Source organism: Diceros bicornis, chromosome 20 (genome assembly GCF_020826845.1).
Source record: "Diceros bicornis minor isolate mBicDic1 chromosome 20, mDicBic1.mat.cur, whole genome shotgun sequence".
Taxonomy (NCBI): domain Eukaryota; kingdom Metazoa; phylum Chordata; class Mammalia; order Perissodactyla; family Rhinocerotidae; genus Diceros; species Diceros bicornis.
In genome coordinates, this window is record NC_080759.1 from 17,372,460 (window position 1) to 17,393,279 (window position 20,820).

At 39.9% G+C, this 20,820-nt stretch overlaps 1 protein-coding gene across 2 annotated transcripts in view; it reads right to left on the bottom strand.

Annotated features, from left to right (window-relative positions):
* The window catches only part of RAB3C (RAB3C, member RAS oncogene family), a 271,180-nt gene that overhangs the window by 42,411 nt on the left and 207,949 nt on the right, over positions 1-20,820 (bottom strand). For both annotated transcript variants that reach the window (XM_058564045.1, XM_058564044.1), the window contains exon 4: positions 7,279-7,403. In XM_058564045.1, the coding sequence (XP_058420028.1) occupies positions 7,279-7,403 (125 nt within the window). The remainder of the gene's footprint in view (positions 1-7,278; positions 7,404-20,820) is intronic.

Genomic DNA, 20,820 nt, shown 5'->3' on the forward strand with positions numbered 1-20,820 from the left:
AAAACTTTTAGAAATAACAAATGAATATAGTAAAGTTGCAGGATACAAAATCAACATACAAAAATTAGTCGTGTTTCTATACACTAACAATGAAGTAGCAGAAAGAGAAATTAAGAACACAATCCCATTTACAATTGAAACAAAAAGAATAAAATACATAGGAATAAACTTAACCAAAGAGGTAAAAGACCTGTACACTGAAAACTATAAAACAGTGTTGAAAGAAATTGAAGAAGACACAAAGAAATGGAAAGATATTCCGTCCTCTTAGATTGGAAGAATTAGCATAGTTAAAATGTCCATACTTCCTAAAGCAATCTACAGATTCAATGCAATCCCTATCAAAGTTCCAACAATAGTTTTCACAGAAATAGAACAAAGAATCTTAAAATTTATATGGAATAACAAAAGACTCCTAAGGAATCCTGAGAAAAAAGAACAAAGCTGGAGGTATCACGCTCCGTGATTTCGAAATATATTACAAAGCTATAGTAATAAAAACAGCATGGTACTGGCACAAAAACAGACATACAGATCAGTGGAACAGAATACAGGGCCAGAAATAAACCCACACATCTATGGACAGCTAATTTTCAACAAGGGAGCCAAGAACATACAATGGAGAAAGGAAACTCTCTTCAATAAATGGTGTTGGGAAAACTGGACAGCCACATGCAAAAGAATGAAAGTAGACCATTATCTTACACCATACACAAAAATTAACTCAAAATGGATTAAAGACTTGAATGTAAGACTTGAAACCATAAAATTCCTAGAAGAAAACATATAGGCAGTATGCTATTTGACATTGGTCTTAGCAGTGTATTTTTTAATGTCACCTCAAGCAAGGGAAACAAAAGGAAAAAACATACAAATGGGACTATATCATTGTAGAATGATTCTGCATGGCAAAGGGAACCATCAAAAAACGAAATGACAACCTTCCAATTGGGAGAAGATATTTGCAAATCACATATCCAATAAGGGGTTAATATCCAAAAACATATAAACAACTCATACAACTCAACAACAAGAAAACAAACAACTCAATTAAAAAAATGGGCAGAGGATCTGAAGAGATATTTTCCACAGAAGATATCCAGATGGCCAATGGGCACCTGATAAGATGTTCAACATCACTAATTGTTAGGGAAATGCCAATCAAAACCACAATGAGATATCACCTCATGCCCGTCAGAATAGCTATTATTAAAAAGACAAGAAATAATAAGTGTTGGAGGGGATGTGGAGAAAAAGGAACACTCATCCACTGCTGGTGGGAATGTAAATTGGTGCAGCCACTATGGAAAACAGTATGGAGATTCCTCAAAAAATTAAGAATAGAACTACCATACGATCCAGTTATTCCACTTCCGGGTATTCATCCAAAGAACACGAAAATATATATGCACCCTCATGTTCATTGCAGCATTATTTACAATAGCCAAGATATGGAAACAATCTAAGTGTCCATTGATAGAAGAATGGATAAATAAGACATGGTATATATAAATATAAAAGGGAATACTATCCAGCCATTAAAAAAAGAATGAAATTTTGCCTTTTGTGAGAATGTGGATGGACTTTGAGGGCATTATGTTAAGTGAAATAAGTCAGACAGAAAGAAAAATACCTATGATCTCACTTATATGTGCAATCTAAAAAAAAAAAAAAAATGAACTCATAGATATAGAGAACAGATTGGTGGTTGCCAGAGGTGGGGATGGGCAAAATGAGTGAAACGGGTCGAAGGTCAAAGGTATTAATTTCCAATTATAAAATAAATACAGTCATCCCTTGGCATCCATGGGGGATTGGTTCCAGGAACCCTTGCAGATACCAAACTCTGCAGATGCTCAAGTCCTTTATATAAAATGGTGTAGTGCAATGAATACAGTCGGCCCTCCATATCCACAGGTTTTGCATCTGCAGATTCAACCAACCACAGATCGAAATTCGCAACTAGATCATTATTAAGGATATACTCTCTCAAATACAATCTTACCCAAATACATAATTTCTCTTTTCAAAAAGTACTCAGCTTTCTGGAATCTCCTCCAACTAATAAACTGGAAAACTATAGCGATTCATTCTGTGCTTTATAACTTCTGGAAATTCTAAAAATGATTTTTTTTTATTGCGGTAACATTGGTTTATAACATTGTTTGAATTACCTTTTTCTACTTCAGGAGATTATTCCCTTGAAGGAATTGTTTAATTAAGCCAGTCTTTATCAAATCAATATGTTTCAGAGTTTATAGACACAGAATGTGCCTTTGTCAGTCTTCATGTTCCTAAAACAGAAGCAACTATGTACCCATAGAACGCCATGCCCCTCCATCACCCTTCAAGTTACACCTGTTTTGGTGCTTTCCAGCCCTGTTTAATTTATGTATTCACGATCTTTGACTTTATTTCTGATACACAGACCACATGTTTAGCTCCACAAGAGAAAAGATACATATTTACGACTCTCTGATGTCATTATAGGTGTTTAATAAATATTTTTCAGATAAATAATCCAAACAAAAGAGTCATTCAGTGAGAAAAAGACTGGGAGGCAAATTTCACAGCTTGGAAAGATGGCAGAGTGTTAGAATGTTTTACAGTTGTCAGAAATCCTCATATAGTCTCTGTGCTGGACAAGTGGGAAGGATGCAGAGGAAGGGTCTGGAATTTAGTAATACATGCACATGCTATTATGACAATTGTTTGAATGGAGAGTCATAGGGAATAAGTATCTGTTATTTGCTTTAGGAAGACATATTAATGCACATTAAAAACACCTCAAAACTGGATCCTTACAAATTATTTATTAAAAAAAATCATGTCTCTGATGTAATCTATGCAGAACTAGAAGAATAATGATGTACACCTGAAATTTATACAATGTTATAAACCAATGTTACCACAATAAAAAAAAAAATCATGTCTCTCCAGAAGCAATTTTAGTTTATCTGCAGCCTTTGTTTCTCTGACCACATTTTTGGGAAACTTCAGAGTTTCTGCACTTTCTGCCCTTTCAGAGCTTATAAAAATGGTTCAAGTATTTTTTTTTTTTTTTGTGAGGAAGATCAGCCCTGAGCTAACATCCATGCTAATCCTTCTCTTTTTGCTGAGGAAGACCGGCTCTGAGCTAACATCTATTGCCAATCCTCCTCTTTTTTTTTTTCCCCCCAAAGCCCCAGTAGATAGTTGTATGTCATAGTTGCACATCCTTCTAGTTGCTGCATGTGGGACGTGGCCTCAGCATGGCCAGAGAAGCGGTGCGTCGGTGCGCACCCGGGATCCGAAGCCGGGCCGCCAGTAGTGGAGCGCGCGCACCCAACTGCTAAGCCACGGAGCCGGCCCGTTCAAGTATTTTTTAATCTACAATTTCAGTGCAATACAAATCCCTTCCCCTCCATAAATTTCTTTGTTCTTGTTCTCAGTTAAGGTACTTCTATTTTAGGAAAACTTGTATCTTTAATTATTTCTCCCAATTTTTTCTCATTTAATATTTAATAGTTTTAGGTTTAAAACAAGTTATGAGATTGTACTTATATAGAGATTATTGCCACATTATAAATTTGGTATCTAGATAAAATAAAAATCCAAAACATTCCTATATATTCTTATAGGTACACGCATCTATAGTAAATGTTAAAAACACGCATGGGAAGAATAATGCCAGCTATGGGATGACGTTCAGCTCCGGGGACAATTCCCTATCCTCTCCAAACACTCGCCACTATCTAAGCCAGTGTTCTAAACATTTAGTGTTGTATAAAAGTTAGCAGAGTGTTTGTTAGAAATGTAGATTCCTGGGCTTCAATTTCAGAAACTCTGATGAAGCAAGTGTGAGTTGGAGATGACAAATATGCACTTGAAAAAGAATCCCAGCTGATTCAGCTGCAGATGATTAGAGGACCACCCTAAATCGGAAGTACTGAACATGCACAGCTGGCAGGTGAGTAGAGAAGCCTGAATCTCAAGCAAGGGGTCAGGGCTAGGACACGATTTGGCTGTCTAATTGGCTGTCATTAGTCTGTAGCCAAAGTTCAAAGCTTAGAAGTGGATGGGAATATCTAAGGGAGGGTGTAGAGAGAGAAGAGTGGTAGGCTAAGGATGGAAAGCCAAAGCGCAAGAGGCAGAAAGAGGAGGAATCTCCCAAAGAAACAGAAAGCATGGCTAGAGAGGGAGGAGCAGAACGGTGAGCACCATGGTGTAGAAGCCAAGGTGGCAGAGTTCCACAAGGAGGGCATGCCCAACACGGCCAAGTGAAACAAAACTATCAGGAAAAGGAAGGCCAGAAAAATGCTCATTGTCCGTACAGTCTATCTCAGGCACTATAATGTTCGTCCCTGGAAGGTAGGATTGTCATTGCATTCCTAATATCTGACATATTGGAAACACCTAGTAAATGTTTGGTGAACTAAATTGGATTGGCAAAGGCAGCTTAGATACAAGAATTTTACAGAGCTCAGCTACAAATCAGTTCCATCAGGTACCTTCATTAGGATGAGCAAATGTTATATGGATAGCACCATCCACAATGGAGAATTTTTGTAACTAGATTGATAAGGCAGTTATTTGCAGCCATCTGCCAAGATGTGGTAATGACATTTAAAAAACAGTGCCCAACCTCTTATATATGGGATGGTATTCTGGACAATAGAATTTTACTGGTGATTTTTAAAAATAGATTGTAAGGATATTTTTTTCCCCATAAAAATGATCTCTCATGATCATTTGTAGAGGCGTATGTAGTCATGAGAAGAACAAGCCACATTAAAGGAGGCAAATGACTCTCCAAGAATGCACAAGTGTTGGTTGCTATGACAACTGCTGGGTTTTTATTGAATAGAGAGCAAAAAATCAATTAGAAACCATTGGAAGATCTTGCACAGTAACATAAAACATTTCTGCCTCACAATTTCAGGAACTTGCCTACATCCATGCACTGCATGAAAAGGGTTTGTGTTTGCACCAGTTAGTGGAGTTCTAAGGAAAGCTGCCCTCTTGATGCATGCCCATCACACTAATGTCTCCTTCCATAACCTGATCTTCTCAACACCTGGGTGCTTTATTAGAGTGGTAAAAAATTTAGCCAGTTACCTGGCTCCTTTCTACCAATGACATTAAACAGTTCTTGGCTCTGATCTATTTTTCTTTGAATCAAACAATTTTCAGGTTTATATATAGAAACAACTTACATCTGTGTAGCAGTTTCTTCCCCCAGGTGGCATGTGCCTGACTAGTCAAGAAAATACAGGGAAGGAAGAGACGATCTCAAGAAGCCACCCTGTCAACCCTCTCCCAGGTTTCCTTTCTCTCTTCTCTTGGGGATCTACTATTCTCATTCCTAACTTCCTGAGGTGCTAAGAAGACTAAGGAAAGATTGCCAAGTTTTTCAGAGTTTTTTTGAAGAACATTGTTAAATTGATAGAACAAGGAGAAGCCCTATGAATGAGATGATAAAGGCTTAAGAGCAGCCACAGAAAGACCAGACATCAGCTGTGTGGCTTTCACATGGGTGGCTCCAAGAATGGTGGGTTCTTGTGGTCATCAGGTGAAAGCCTTTAGTCTAACAAGCTCATTAATCTCATGAGGAAATGTTCAAGCTCTCAGACTGAACTGTGTATAGTTTATTTACGGGATTACCAGGTGATAGAGTCTCTGCTTCCCCAGCAAATTTGTCTCAAAGCATCCCCTTCATAGCAATGTTTTTCAAATTGTAGGTTGAGGCTCCTTGTTGGGTCCTAACCTCAATTTAGTGGGCTGAGATAAGTATTAAAAGAGGAAAGAATAGGTTAGAAAAATATCAGAATGAATCTCATCTAGTAAGGGTAAACGTGTTTTGTGAAACTTTTGTTTCATTCTTTCTTTCTCTTTACGTATGTACGCACTGGGTTGCTAGATTGAATGCATTTCTTACTCTAGGTTCTGGCCAAAAAGGTTGGAAAACCAGACTCTCTCCTGCTAAGAATACCTCAATGTTCTTTTTTGTCTACAGAGAAAAAAAAAAAAAAAAAAAAGAAGAAGAAAAAAGAAAGAATAGAATTCTAGCTCCTTTGCTCTAGGGCTGGAATTATTCCCCAAATCTGCTCTCCACTTCCATAACATTACACTAGGTTCCAACTTTTCTACTCACTGCCCTGTTGATGTCCTTGCTCCACTGTGCCCTTTGTTCATAATGCTGCCTCTCCTCTTTGTGGTTTTCAGATTCTATTCTCCTTTAGGGACCCTTCAAGCCTTATCTTGCATATGATCTCTCTCTTCTCTCATCACTCACCTCTTTCTGGCTGTTCTGCTTATTTCCACACATTTTCTCTCCAGGTGTCTTCTCTGCATGGTTATTTTCCTATCTCCCGTCCCACTCCACTCCCACACCTCCTTCTGGCACCTTTCTCCCCACGTCTGCCTCCCTCCCCCAGTTGCTTTCCTCTTGGCATCTGCCTCCTAGTCATCAGCTCTTAATTATCCAGTTTTCGTTGTCTTGTTATTTCTGCTTTCCTGTGTATATCTCTACTCTCACACTCGACTGAGAGCAACTTGAGCCCAGGGACTGTGCACCACACTTTTTTGTATCCTCCATGATGTCAGCCACAGTGCAGGGCACAGGACAGGTGCTCAGTAAAAATGCCTTGAATTATTAAATCAATCATGATTCCCCTCTTTGCACTAAATCTCTGCGTGTTTTTGTGTTTGAAATGGCTTTGCCAGTTCTAAAGCTCTCTCATATCTCTTATCTCATTGATCTTATCTATAAGGACTTGGTAAAGTAGGCACAGGTTATGATACTCATTCCTGAGAGATGAGGAGATTGCGTTTCAAAGAGGTTTGTAATAGTAGCACGGCTTGTCAGTGTTGTCCCTAGAACGAGAATCTATAATGTGATCTATTCTGTGCTATTACACTCCTCCAATGGAAACTTGAGAACAACAATAATCACACAAAATAATAAAGTGCTTACACAATGCAAAATGTTGTGTATGGAGAAAAAACCCCAAAGAAATAGCAGGCAAGGCATATCCTGTTTCTCAAGGAATAAGAATTTGAATATCTTATACTAGATGAAATTCTGGCTCTTTGGCTTCTATAATTGTGCTTGGATTCTAATGATGGCACAGAAAGTGGGAGGAAATCCACTTACTACTTATGGAGGACGTGTTGGTTTCCACTGTCAGGCTGACAACCTTTTCATTAAAGTCACCCTAGCAATTAGCAGGGACTCTGTACAGTGTTACAAATAATTACCAAGTGCTCTTTCTCGTTATTTGTTAATTTGTTTCTTACCAAGCTGCTCTCCTAAACGTTGGCCTCTCTCGGTTGAGATGACCCGCTCATCTTCCATGTCACATTTGTTTCCAACCAGGATAACCTGGGCATTATCCCAAGAGTACGTTTTGATTTGAGTTGACCTAAAAGAAAAAGAACAGGCAAAAAGTGATTATAGGAAAGCAGAACAACATAAAATGAAGAAGAAATATATCCCACAGATGATGGTAATACTGAAAAATGAAGCCCAAATGCCTGACATTTAGAATTTATTAGTTCAGTGCAAGTTTATCCTTCAGATACTCATCAGGGATTGCATGAGTCAAAAATCAAGAGAACAATGGTGTTGTATTAAGAATTCTTTTGTATTTGGTGAGAGTAATATTACTACCACTTGTTCCTTTCCCCCGTCTACCTCCACCTTATGTAGTACCTTTAGCGCTAGAGTAGCCAACCATTCCAATTTGCCCAAGACGTTCCCAGTTTTAGCAATAAAAGTCCCGTCTCCAGAGAAACCCCTCAGTTCCAGGAAACCCAAGATGGTTGGTCACCCTACAGCCCACTTCACAAAAACATCATTTCCCTTGTTACGATAACAACTTAAACAGCTAAGGCAATTGGGGCCTAGGAAATCTAGGGATAATGATAATTTTTTAAAACAAATCATAAGAACTAATATACTCATGCTTTAATTTTTTTTTTTTTTTGGTGAGGAAGATTGGCCCTGAGCCCATCTTCCTCTATTTTGTATGTGGGATGCTGCCACAGCATGGCTTGATGAGTGGTGTGTAGTTCCGCGTGCGGCATCTGAACCTGCGAACCTTGGGCTGCCAAAGCAGAGCACGAACTTAACCACTACGCAACCAGCCGGCCCCCATGCTTTCTTTACGTTTTTAAGAGAAAAATGCCAGGTTGATTAGTATCAAAATTAAAATATAAGGGGCTGATGGTTTAAGTTACTATAAACAGGATATCCAAAATTCCAAATAAGCTTCCAGTATGGATCATGACGCACATAACCAACTTCTGATTCTGAAACTTAGATAATAATGACAATAGTTAATATTTACAGATATTGTCCTAAACCCTTTATATATGTTTTGAATCAAGGGGGATATTATTAGAATCAAGGGAGATATTATTATCATCCTCAATTTACAGTTGAGGAAAATGAGGCATAGAGAGGTTAAATAATTTGCCCAAGATCCCGCAGCTAGTAAAGTGGCATATCTGGAAATGAAAGCCGGGTAGAAGAGCTCTCAAACTTGTGCTCTTAAACGTGTGTCCACGCTACTCATGAAGAGTTTGAGAAGCGAAGTTCTCATGCATTTCTTGTCATCTCAGACAGGAGGCTGAAAGGAAGCCACATTCTTAATCCTCCCTGTATATTGGCCATGCTCTTATTGAGAACAATCTAAGACAGGTGGGAAAGACTTCGCTTAGTGGATGGTCAGGAGGGAGATAGGGAAACGTTGAAAAGTTAAACAAATAACGAAAGTTTAACGGAAGGGATTTGTAAAGTGTCGAAAAGAGAAGCTTGGGAATGTTCTTACTAGCAACTGTCAAGTCCTTCAAGATTATTAAATAGAAAATAGTGTTGCGCTGTTCTCAACTTGAAGAAAGAATGAAAGCAAATAGCTTGACACTGCAGCAGGAGAGCTTTCAATGAGACGTGATCACTGTTTCCCCCTTTGGAGGAGAAACGAGAGGGCTAAGAGGCAGATAGCCTCCTAGGGTTTTATTCCAGAGTATTCCTGTGAACCAAGTACAAGTTTTCAAATGAAATTAAAATATCTGGCGAAATATACTCTTGGTTCCACGTGAACATCTCAGAGGCACATCATATTTTATGAGAAAAATCTGAGGATGTGACCTTTCTGATACCTAAGTTAATAATGTATTCCTCTAGCAACAGTGAGATTCAGCCTGTAATGAAACCATAAACTGGGAAAATAAAGGCAGACATTCAAAACTCTGTAATTTTCCCTCATCTCATCTGATATATGGGGTATATGAAAAATCACAAATTCATAGTGAATTAAGGTGTAAAAAATATCCTACACACAGATATACTTTAAATCTCAAGTGCTAACAGAGTTTTATGAAGAAATTCCAAAGGTTCTTTTAAAGGAAGTCAAATCTAAATGGATTTCTCTAGGTAATTTTTTTTTATTATCCCTCTGCTCCTATAGGTCTTATAAGCCAAGGTCTGGCCTATGCCTGGAAATGCCCTATGTTAGTGGAGAAAGTTCTTATCCTGGCACATAGCTAGAAATCAAATACCAGCGCAAAGTTAGTGAGATGGGAGTCACAAGAGAGTGTCATAGTTGTGTCAGGAAGGGGTTGGGGCTAGGATGTAAATGACGCGGCTTCCTGAGTTTACTGGGGACAACGCTTGCTTGGGGAAGTTTAGCACTCCTCTGACTTAGGCAAACTTATCCATTGCCCCCCTGACTGTATGTACTTAACCCAGGGTGTGCCTTTGTGAAGGTCAAGAAGAAACAACTCAGCTAGCCGATTTTACTCTTTAACCAAGTTAAGGGAATGCTTGCTTCTGCCATTTAACATGTCTGAGTATCTTAGTTCTACTGACTTGATATCCCAAAGGGTGTTCGGCTACTGTGATAGATTATACATTTACGCATACACAACATTCCCTGTTCCCTAACAATTTATAAAAATATATGAAAAGAACACGTATATATACAGAGAGAGCAAGAGAGAGAGAAAGAGACATGATTATATCAGAACCATCCCCCTCCCATTTGTTCTTACATAAGAAATATTTTAATGTAACGTCCTCAATGTCCTAAATTGCCAAGGAAATAATGTAAAGTGAATATTGTCTGTAATTACCAGAAAATTATAGAGAACCATTATCTTGAAAGCTTGAGGAGCCCATTGGAGACCATTTCTCTTTTTAATCAAATAAGAATTGTGGTCTGGAGCATTTGTGCTGAGGTGATCAAAAGATTAATTTGCCATCAGAGCTGGTTAATCTTATGTTTGGAATCAGGGGTCAAATGCTCAATGTTTGGTTTTGACTAATTTGGACTTCTGTCCACTATCAACAGAGTAGCTTTAGGCGAAGTCCAGTCACCAACTAAAGGGGCTCAGAACCATGCTGCTTGGTTTATGAATTACCACATATCATAGAATCTAAGATGCCATGAATTATAAGTTAAAAATTACTTTACAAATGGCCAAGAACAAAAAGAAGCAGCCAATGAAACTATGATACAAAGCTTTAACAACAGTCCTGCTAGACACACGCATCAGTCACATCAGCTTCTCGTTGCTTTGCAATTTCTTTCACGTGCTCTAAGGGATTTAGCAGTTTTTCATGTTTTCACTTGCTTTGCTTAGTACATGATAGATATTCATTCCAAGACTATCTCAATAATAAAAGTCAACATACCCATCTGCTTGTGGGTACCCATCTCCCTTCTTAAGTCCTGCAGAGTACTAGCTTGTTGCTTTGCAAGAAAATATGAAATGATGGTATTACTCCAAAATGAGCATTCACATCACTAATATCAAATTTATAACCCTTTCTGCATACACAATAACTTTCTACCCACGTACCAGCAATTCCACCATGCAATTGAGGTACTGACAACAGAAGCGGCTTTGACCAAGTTAGTGCATGTACACGCAATGAAATCCATCTCTGGTACTGCTGCATAGCGATTATAATAAGCCATTAACCATACGACACATCTCAATTTCAGAGATGTTAAGATATGAAAAATTATGCATCTTAGATTCTATAAAATGCTATTGTTTTCTTGGAATTTCTTTTATGTATGAAGACCTAGGTTGAAATAAGAGTTCACATTGTACCCTTAACTCAGGAAAACTTGGAGAGGAGGAAGTATAAGACCCACGAGTCGAGAAAGACCCAGAGTCGTGCGTATTTTGTCTAGACTGTGATATGAATTAAGGTCAGAAGAATGTTGGGATGGTAATCCAATTCCCATCTCTTTTAATTCAGAATCCTAACAGTTTCAACAGCTAATTTAAAAGAAAGCTCTAATACTAAGTGGGTGTGGGGAAGTCATTCTGCATCCTTTAGCCTCAGTATCTTTATCTGTAAAATGAGGTGACCATATTTTGTACTTAGTCTCTGGGGCTGCTGTCGGAAAAATGTGGTTGCAAACATCTCTTAAATGGAACACATTATTAGTCGCAGCTTAGGTAGCCAGCTGTTCCTCCTCCCCAATCCAGCTCAACTCGTCCTAATTCCTATATTCTAAATAATAATTGGAATTATTCATTAAAGAATCTAAAGTTTTGTCTACAGTTCATATCTCAAGGCTGAGGTCCTACACAGGTAAATTTCTAACTGGCAGTGAATAGCCTTTCTCTGGTATGTCTACTAGGAATATGACACATATTTGTTGAATAAATCCTCCTTTCATGTGGTATTTCTGAGTATTTGGTCATGTGCCGTATTTTTGTAAAATTTCTTATTTGGGGGATGGGTTTTTAATCACCTCGTTAGGGACTGTCTTATTTCTTTGTTGGTTAGAAAGACACATTTAAAGAAAGTGGCTGTCACCAAATAACACACATGTGAAAAGATGATTTATTTCTGAATTACTGCAAAAGATCTTTTGGGATTTACTGTTAATCTCAAGAAGATTAATGGGATCAGAAGCAATATGCTGGTCACCATGGCTACTTTACCAATGGCAATTAACTCAGACCTTACCAGTACCAGATCACAGTTATTAAAAAATCTGTTATTTGTTATTTGGCTAAAAACAAAAACCAAACCAAAACAACAATCCCTCCTCTCACTCTCTATATATTTCCTATATAAATATATATACATAGAGACGGTTTTTGTTGTTTTTTTCTTTTTGTTTTATATCATGAGGCAGAGGGAGAGGAAAAGAGTTTTTCATATTTTACACATAAATGACTGACCTCTGTACAGAATAAAATAACTTAAGTTTGGAGAGCTGTAAACAAACAAACCGAATTCCTACAATATCTTTATTCCTCCTCCCCTGTTCTGGGTATATCAATAGCTTCCTAAGAGTTCAAACTATTCTCATAGAGAATGGACTCTTGCTAGTCACAATGGTCTGAAGAACAGTCCAGAAAATGTACCTCAGTGACCCAAAAAATCAATGGTCTCCTAGGGTCTGATTTGGGCTGTACTTGGGAAAAATGAGATATCAGAGAGGATGTGACTTGCTCTTCCTTACCCAGTGAAGCTCAGACAGATCCTAACAGCAGTTCTGTTCTTAATTTTGGAAGCTCATATTTCTCCGCAGTGTCCATCTCCCTTATTCTCGTCAACATTCAGGAGTCTCAGCTTAACAGCATCTCAGCCGACTTCAAATATGTAAGGAAATTGCCCAACCTGCTCCTGCTCATCACATAGGATTGGCCCTTCTGTAACTTTTCACTAATTTAATCATTTATTTACTCAATTTTTTCTCAACCCTTAGAGAGCTTTTAAAAATTACTTCAACTCAGAACAGTTAATCAGAACCTCTAAGGACTTCATCATAGGAATGTAAAAAAATCTCTCCAGGTGATTTGTATGTGTGACCTGGGCTGCACATCCCTGGGACGATTCTCTTCCTATACTTTTCTTTTTTAGTTTTTAAATAATCTGTTTCTTTATTTCCCATATAACATCCAAAGTATTTGCAGCTGGTTTACAAAAATATATACAAAATAAAGAAATATTCAAATGAGAGAGTAGTAGGAAGGAAACAAAAAGAGGACCGTAATAACACCCAGTGAATTATATGTGCTATGAATGCTAATAAGTGGTTTTAGGGAGCTGAGGAGCTAGGCTTTTTATAGGTACATTAACTCATTTAATAAAAGAGTTAAGAAAGGAAACTTTAAAAAAGTATCGTCAGGGGCCGGCCTGGTGGTGTAGTGGTTAAGTGCATGTGCTCCGTTTCAGCAGCCTGAAGGTTCGCAGGTTCGGATCCCGGGCGCGCACCGACTCACCGCTTGTCAAGCCATGCTGTGGTGGTGTCCCATATAAAGTAGAGGAAGATGGGCCTGGATGTTAGTCCAGGGCCAATCTTCCTTGGTAAAAAGAGGAGGATTGGCATCAGATGTTATCTCAGGGCTGATCTTCCTCACAAAAAAATAAAAAGTATCTTCAAATAAATGCTCCCCAATATTTGATATTTTATTATTTAAACAAATAGGTTTACAGATTTTGTTAAAATTGCTATATTTTCATTAAAAATACTAATAGAAAAAGCTAAAGCAAAAAATAAAAAATTATTAGAAATCTCACTACCCTCAGGTAAGCACTACTAAAATTTTTCTGAAAACATATAGTAGATTGTATTACTACCTCACAGAGTCATCACCTCCTTCCCTGTAGGTGGATTATATTTCCCTACTCTACTGGCTTTGGACTGAGCCAAGTGAGTTTCTTTGGCCAATGGAATATGATAAGATTTGATGTGAGCCACTGGCGAGCAATAGCCGTCAGAGGCAGTGTGATTTTCCATCAGCCGTCTTCTGTTCATGCTCTTCATCGTGGGAGGAGCCATCCTAGAATGGGGGCTGCTCTGTCAGCCTGTCCCAGGGACGAGAAGCCAGGAGGAGCCCCACTGAGTTCTGCAGTGACGAGCAAATGTCAGCCAAACGTAGAAGAGCTCAGTTTAACCTAACACCCTTCATATGGCTTGGCTTACCTTTCTAACTTCATCTCTTACTACCTTCCCTTCCCCCAACTCTGATATAGCCTCATTAATTTCTTTGAATTTCCCATGCATGCTGCATTTTTCAACAAGTAGAAGCTATCACTATGCGTGGTTCTAGTTTTTGGGGGGTCTAAAAGGAATAAAAATTTGAGGGCCCAATTTAAGAAAAGAAAAGCAAATTACAAATACAAGGCAATATGTAGCAGATGCTGTTGGTACTCTGTCCATATCCCCAGGCCTTACCACTCTGTGCTTGCTGGCTGACTTCCAACTTCCAGGATCTGTAGCTCTTTGCTTTAAAGTCTTCTCCAAAGCTATGGAAGGCCACTCTCCCCATCAGGGAAGGTCAAATGTAGCAGGGAATTAACACACCTCAGGAGCAGACCTCAGCCACTGACTGACAGGAGTAGGTGTATAAATACCACAGCTCCCTTCCTCCTCAGGTTGCGGCCACACTGATCCCCAGAACTTCTGGGCAGGAATAAGCTCTAGTTACCCATAATGGAAGGAACACACTTTTATTGGCTGCCTTTGCTTTCCCAGTTCCCTTCTCCACTCCTTGTGGCTGTTTCTTGTGCTTCTGGAATAAACTGCTTGTGTGGAAATTCCTGTCTCAGAACCTACTTCTGGGGGAACCCCAACTAAGATACTTTGAAGGGGCTTGTCCAAATAAGGGCCCAAAGCTTATTAGGAATGTTTTGGAGCCGGCAGTACTGGCTTGAAAGCACTGATTGTTAAATATTAAGGGCTTTTGCAGGTTGGTGGTTAAACTACTTGTACCTTTAACATCGACCATGTATTTATATTATGGAAATTAGCAAATACTACAAATCAGAGTTGTCTTTTGCTTTTTCATTTTTTTCAAAGAGCCCATTTACTGGCACACCACTGAACTTAAGCTTCATTAGTTTTGCAAGAAATTCATCACATAAGCCACCTGTCTAAAATACTTATTGCCTCTGTGTCAGGCTCATTCTCTTCCATCTGGTCTCAGCACACATATTGCTCTGGATTAGGTGCCCCTGACATGGGCCCACATACACCCTGTACCTCACTCACTATGACCTTTTTACTTGTCTATATCTCCCCTAGACTATAAGTTCTCTGAGGGCAGAGACCACAACTGTTTTGTTCACCACTACATCTCCAGCATTCAGGAAAATATCTGGCACACGGAAGGTACTCACAATTTTGAATTAGTGATCAAATGAATGAGAAGGAGAATCACCGTCAAATGCAATGTAAATGCCCTGCCACCCTTTGTAGCACATGTTGCTGGCAGAGTTCTTCCACGGCCTTTTGTATCCTGACAATGTCCATGGTAGGGGAGGCAAGTGTTGGCCCCTCAACAGCCTGCAAAGCCATCTGTCGACCAGCTATTCATTCCAGCCTGGAGGAGTCACATTTTCCTTTCTGCTCTAACAGGAATAGTCAGGATAAGGATACCTCAGAGAGTAACTTAGCTCCTTGACCTTGTGGAATAGTTGCTTTGGAGGGCCTTAGTCCAACTCCTTCATTTTGTAGATGACAAAGCTGAGACTCCAGATGTGGAGTGACTTAACGGAGATGATGCAACTACATAGTGGCCAACGTGGATCTACAGCCCAAGGCTCCCCACGCCTGCTCTTCTACAGGGAAAGCAGTGTGTCTGCTTCCACAGGGAAAAAAAGTGACTACATTTTACTGAACACTGAACTTGCTAAGAAATTCATATGTTAAATACTTGATTATCTTTAAAAAATAAATAATGTTTTCTAGGGAAACCAAAATGCCCGGCATCTTCATACATAGAGTGTCATTAGGCTGCGTGTGGGAATGAACAGGACTGGATGTACCTGAAGGATCTGTTTGATCTGCCTCTCTGCAGTAAGTCTGTTTGTTGCTGAGAGCCAATATTGAGCATTTATTCCAAGAACTCAAGAAGTAGTCGTTTGCTCAGTGGGGTCCTGGAACCACCATGGACCACATCAGATTCTGCATCGTTAGTCTAAATCCAACCTTAGGCCTGTTTCCATCATGCCTCTCTTATAACTTCTGATCTCATTTTGATTTCACCAGATTTCAAATTCTATTTTTTTAAACTATATGTGTGGTAGGAACAATTGGATGTCTCTCTTCTTCTATGCAAGAAAGAGAAACAACAACAACAACTAAGTGGAGCAAGTGTCACCCTCTGAACAACAAAGAGAGCCCCCTTCAGTGGGTCCTAGACTCAAGAATGCCTGGGTTGTTCTTCCACAATGGGCAAGGCCAAAGCCATGTTAACAGAAATATCTTTTTCTCAAACTAGACAAGACTGTGTTGTCCCTGGGGGAATTCATGGTCTTTGACAAGAAGTCTTACTTCTTAGGTTATGGCAAACAATCAGGCTTGCTGAAGGGGAAGATGAAGTTAGAATCTAGCATCTGCTCTGCCCTCACTCAGATACCAGAACTTTCTCCTTCCCCTTCGTAGCCTCACTGGCTGAGCAGAGGAGAAGCTCCATAGACATTCAGCCAAAGCCTGAGCACTGAGGTTTGCAAGACATTAAGATAGGACAAGGAGGAGGGAACTTCCTCCTGCTGTGGGGAAGGTGGGGTTTCCAAGGAGGGGTGGGACCATGAGTTTGTGGGATTTTGAAAGCAGCAGCCACAGGAAAAGGAGAAGTGGGTGTTAAGAGGAGATAAAGATAGGAAAAAGAGGAATGTCCACGTAGCCATTTTGAAGCCTAGGACTGTGAAGCCTCCTTTCCAGGCAGGAAAATAAAGCTAGATATAGTTATATCCTCTATTCCTCTAACACTAGCCTACTCTTTTGAGTTCCTGCTGTCAGGAACAATTGTGAAAGACTTTGAAGTAGGCAAAAAAGACTGTTGGGTGTCCTGCCAAGCACACTTTTCCAGATCATCTCTGCTTTTCATCATCTGTGAGCTATTGTACAACTCTGTGGATGGTAGAAAATGGATAATGATATAAATGAATTCTTGCCAATAGAAAATAGAAATGCAAATGAATTCATCTGGGGGAATGCAATTGATTATGGCCTCATGGATATAAACTTATTTTACAACTATGGGTAAATTCCTTTCAGCATTCCTGATTGCCTCTATGTGTTCACTGAATACTCCCTTGAAACCGTGGCAACAACTTACTGTTTCTATCATTAGTTGCCAAGTTAAATAAAATCTCTGACATGTGTTTATTCTATATTTGGATGAAAGTTGTTATTTTACCTTATTTTAAAAAGAAATTAACCATAACAACTTAACAACTGATGGAAGGAAGGCATGTATTTGGAATGACTAAGCAACCTGTACTTGAGAAAGGGAAGTAACCATGGTGACGACAGCAGATACCCAACATTACTGATGGGTTATTCGGTGTAATGACCACAGGAATCAGCACAGGTAGAGACCCACAGGAGGACAACAGTGAGAAACACTCCCAGTCATGAGAGTCAGACTGAATGCCTTCAACGTCCCCTAAAGTTAGCAAGGAACATCCTTTGAAACAAAGAAGACCCTGGCCCTTGCTAACCCACATATGGAGTATTGGTCACTCTGGTAGGAGTCAGTGTGGTGTGATAAAAAATATATAATAATAATACATATAATATGTAAGCATAAAAAAAATAAATCATAACAAAACAGTAGCTTCATTTATTAAACTGTTACTTTGTGTCAAGCAATGTGCTAAGGGTTTTACATTTATCATTATGTCATTTAATTCCTACAAGACTGTAAGGTAGATACTATTGTTTTCCCCATTTTGCAGATGAAGAAACTATAAAATGAAGCCTTATTGAGGGTAAGTTGCCAGAAACACTCAACTAATAGAATGCAATTGAAATGCAAGCCTTTCCACTAGAGCAGAGGAGTTCCAAGTCCTGGCTTCTAGTTTTTGTACCTAATTCTGATATCAGAACTATTCTCTCAGCTTTCTTAAATCTCTGCTTCTTCTTCTTTAAGAGAGGAGAACAAAGCCTACTAATATTTTTATCAGATTTTCATGAAGATCAATAAGAAAATGTCCATGAAAGAGATTTGAAAACCACAGAGTGCCATATGAAAGGAGGGTATTATTATTACTGGCAAACTGATATCATTGATTATCCACACGGCATTGATGTATTATCTCAAAATCATTCTCTAAACAATCCTCATTGTTATTTTCTTTGCTGTTTTGTAACCTCTATTAGAAAAGGTTAAAGTGGGAAAAAAACAAAAACAAAAAGCAAGTACTAACCGATTCTATTTCAGCCTCACAAACTCATTGTCAGGAGTTATGCAAGGAGCTGGGGGCACAGCAGTAAAGAAGAAAGATGTGATCTCTGCTCTCAGGGAGCTGGGTTTGCCTTTACACTGTGATCTTGCAAATACACTCAGATCATCAGGTGTTTATTAAACAACTACTGTGCAGAAGACACTAGTGTCTATACTACAAGGTGCTGCTTTTCAAACCTTAGCAGGCATCAGAATCACCTGGAAGGTTTGCTAAAACCTTCTGAGTTCCACCCCCAGATAGTCTCATTTAGGAGGTCTGAGATGGGCCTGAGATTCTGCATTTCTAACAAGTGCCCAGGTGATGCTGATGCTGCTGGTTTTCAGACATACTTTGAGTAGCACTGTAAGGGGGGGACAGAAATAAGCAGAATTTGGCCCTTGTCCTCAGGCTGCTACGTTCACTAGAGAGAAAAAGTCTGGTTTGAAAAGTTAATGGTAAAATGGGCAGGGCAAGTAGGGCCCCTTCCAATCGGAAGGTTGTGATGATTGTGCCAGCAGCATGGGGGGTGATAGAAGGGAGAAGGAGCAGAGACTGGACCTCTGGGAAGTAGAGGGGGTGTGGCAGGTACAGGATAGGGGCCAGCACATTGGGCCTTCATAAGGCTGATCATGGGTCTTTAAGTATTCATAAGTCTAAGATTTAATCTCCATGTCAGGGGCTGGCCTGGTGGCATAGCAGTTAAATTCCCACATTCTGCTTTGGCGGCCAGGGGTTCCCCAGTTAGGATCCTGGGCACGGACCTACTCACCCCTCATCAAGCCATGCTGAGGTGGCATCCCATATAGAAGAACTAGAAGGACCTACAACTAGGAATATGCAACTATGTACTGGGGCTTTGGGGAGAAAAAACCAAAAAAAAAGAGGAAGATTGGCAACAGATGTTAGCTCAGGGCCAATCTTCCTCAATTTAATCTCCATGTCAGAGAAATACATAAAGTGATGTGGAGGATCATGGTGCTAGAATGGGGTTGGGGTCTCTGTGGTGAAGAGCAGAGGAGGCTTTCAGAGGGGGCCAAGAAGCTAAGGCTGGTTGGGGGCACCATGCCTGGCAATGGTGGTGGGAATATGTGGGACAGTGTAGAGAGGGTGGTCTGGGGATTTGCCCTTGAGCCAGCCATCAGAGGTTCATTTTTGTGAGTTTAGCTCGGCCTGCCCTCCTGTACAGTGAGAGAAAAGAGGATGGTGTAGGTAAGGGGCCATCCCAGATAGCTTTGTGTCTTAGGGAAAGGGGAGGGTAGTGAGGAGGAAAGAAAATGATAAGCAGGGAGGCAAAGAAAGAATATTCTCAGGGTCAAGTAATGGATTTAATTGGGGGCTGTTATCCGTTCCCTAGGCTTGGGTTCTGGCAAAACCGATTTGGAAGAACCAAGAACAGTCTGCTCTCTTTCAACACCACATTTGCCTTTTTAGCACTCCCATTAAATGTTTCTGAAGCATTGTTCCATGGTTTGCCTTAAAAATCACTGCAAAATCATCTCTCTCTCACCTTTAAAATGACAGTGTTTTTCAGATGAACCAGAGCAAAGAGGTTTCGTCTTTGTAGAGAACTCTGACCTCAGGAAACCAGAAAATATGAAAAGGCTGAGGTCCACAGTGGCCATTCACCCCAGGTTGCAGAGAATAATTGCTATTCAGTCTTTCAGATCCCACGTCAAACACCTCTTGGCATAAGGGGTCCAGCTGCAGGCTGTGCACACGAACCACAGCACTACTGCAGATCCACTTTGTAGTGCACTGGAGAAGTGGTTCACTGAGACCGTGCTCAGCTCAGACACAGATTACATCTTGGTCTCATCGTTCTCTGTATAATCAGAATGATCCATGTTCACACTAGTTCCCTTGGAGTCAGATAAGGCCATGGTGGCACCATTTTGGTGGGGGCAAATTTAAACAAATGAGGGCAAGCTACCACTGATATGTAAGAGCAATATATCAGCTAAGAGAAGATGTGTTTCATGTGTACATTAATACACATTCTTGAAGTATGCAACTGCCCTTCTATTTCTGCTTTAGAAGAAATTGCCCCATATCACCATGCTGCTTCTTTTTTTTTTTTTTTTTGGCTGAGGAAGATTAGCCCTGAGCTAACATCTGTTGCCAATCTTCCTCTACTTTATATGTGGGTCATCGCCACAGCATGGCTGATGAGTGGTGTAGGTCTGCACCTGGGATCCAAACCCATGAACCTGGGCCACTGAAGCAGAATGCACTGAACTTAACCACTACACCACTGAACTTGACCCTCACCATGCTTCTTGAAAAGATCATATTAACTGGTAATCGTCACATCTCAAATTCAAACAAAAATTAACCCTAAGAAAATACACACAAAGCACACAGAGGACTTTTGTACCAATAGAAGCACTTCTGTTTCTTGATCAGTACTTTCTAGATGTGTTAGTCATTTGCCTATTTGTTCTCCTATATTTTTTGTGCCCTTTCTGTGCTGTGCACTGTATGGCAAGAGGCTGACCCTTGCTGACCCTTGCACTGCATGTTTCCCAGGCTACCTTGTCAGCTGGTTTCCAATGGGAAACACCCTCAGGGGACTGGAGAGGGATGGGGGCCGGGGTGGGGGAGCAGCTTCAGTGTTTCTCCCCCTCCTT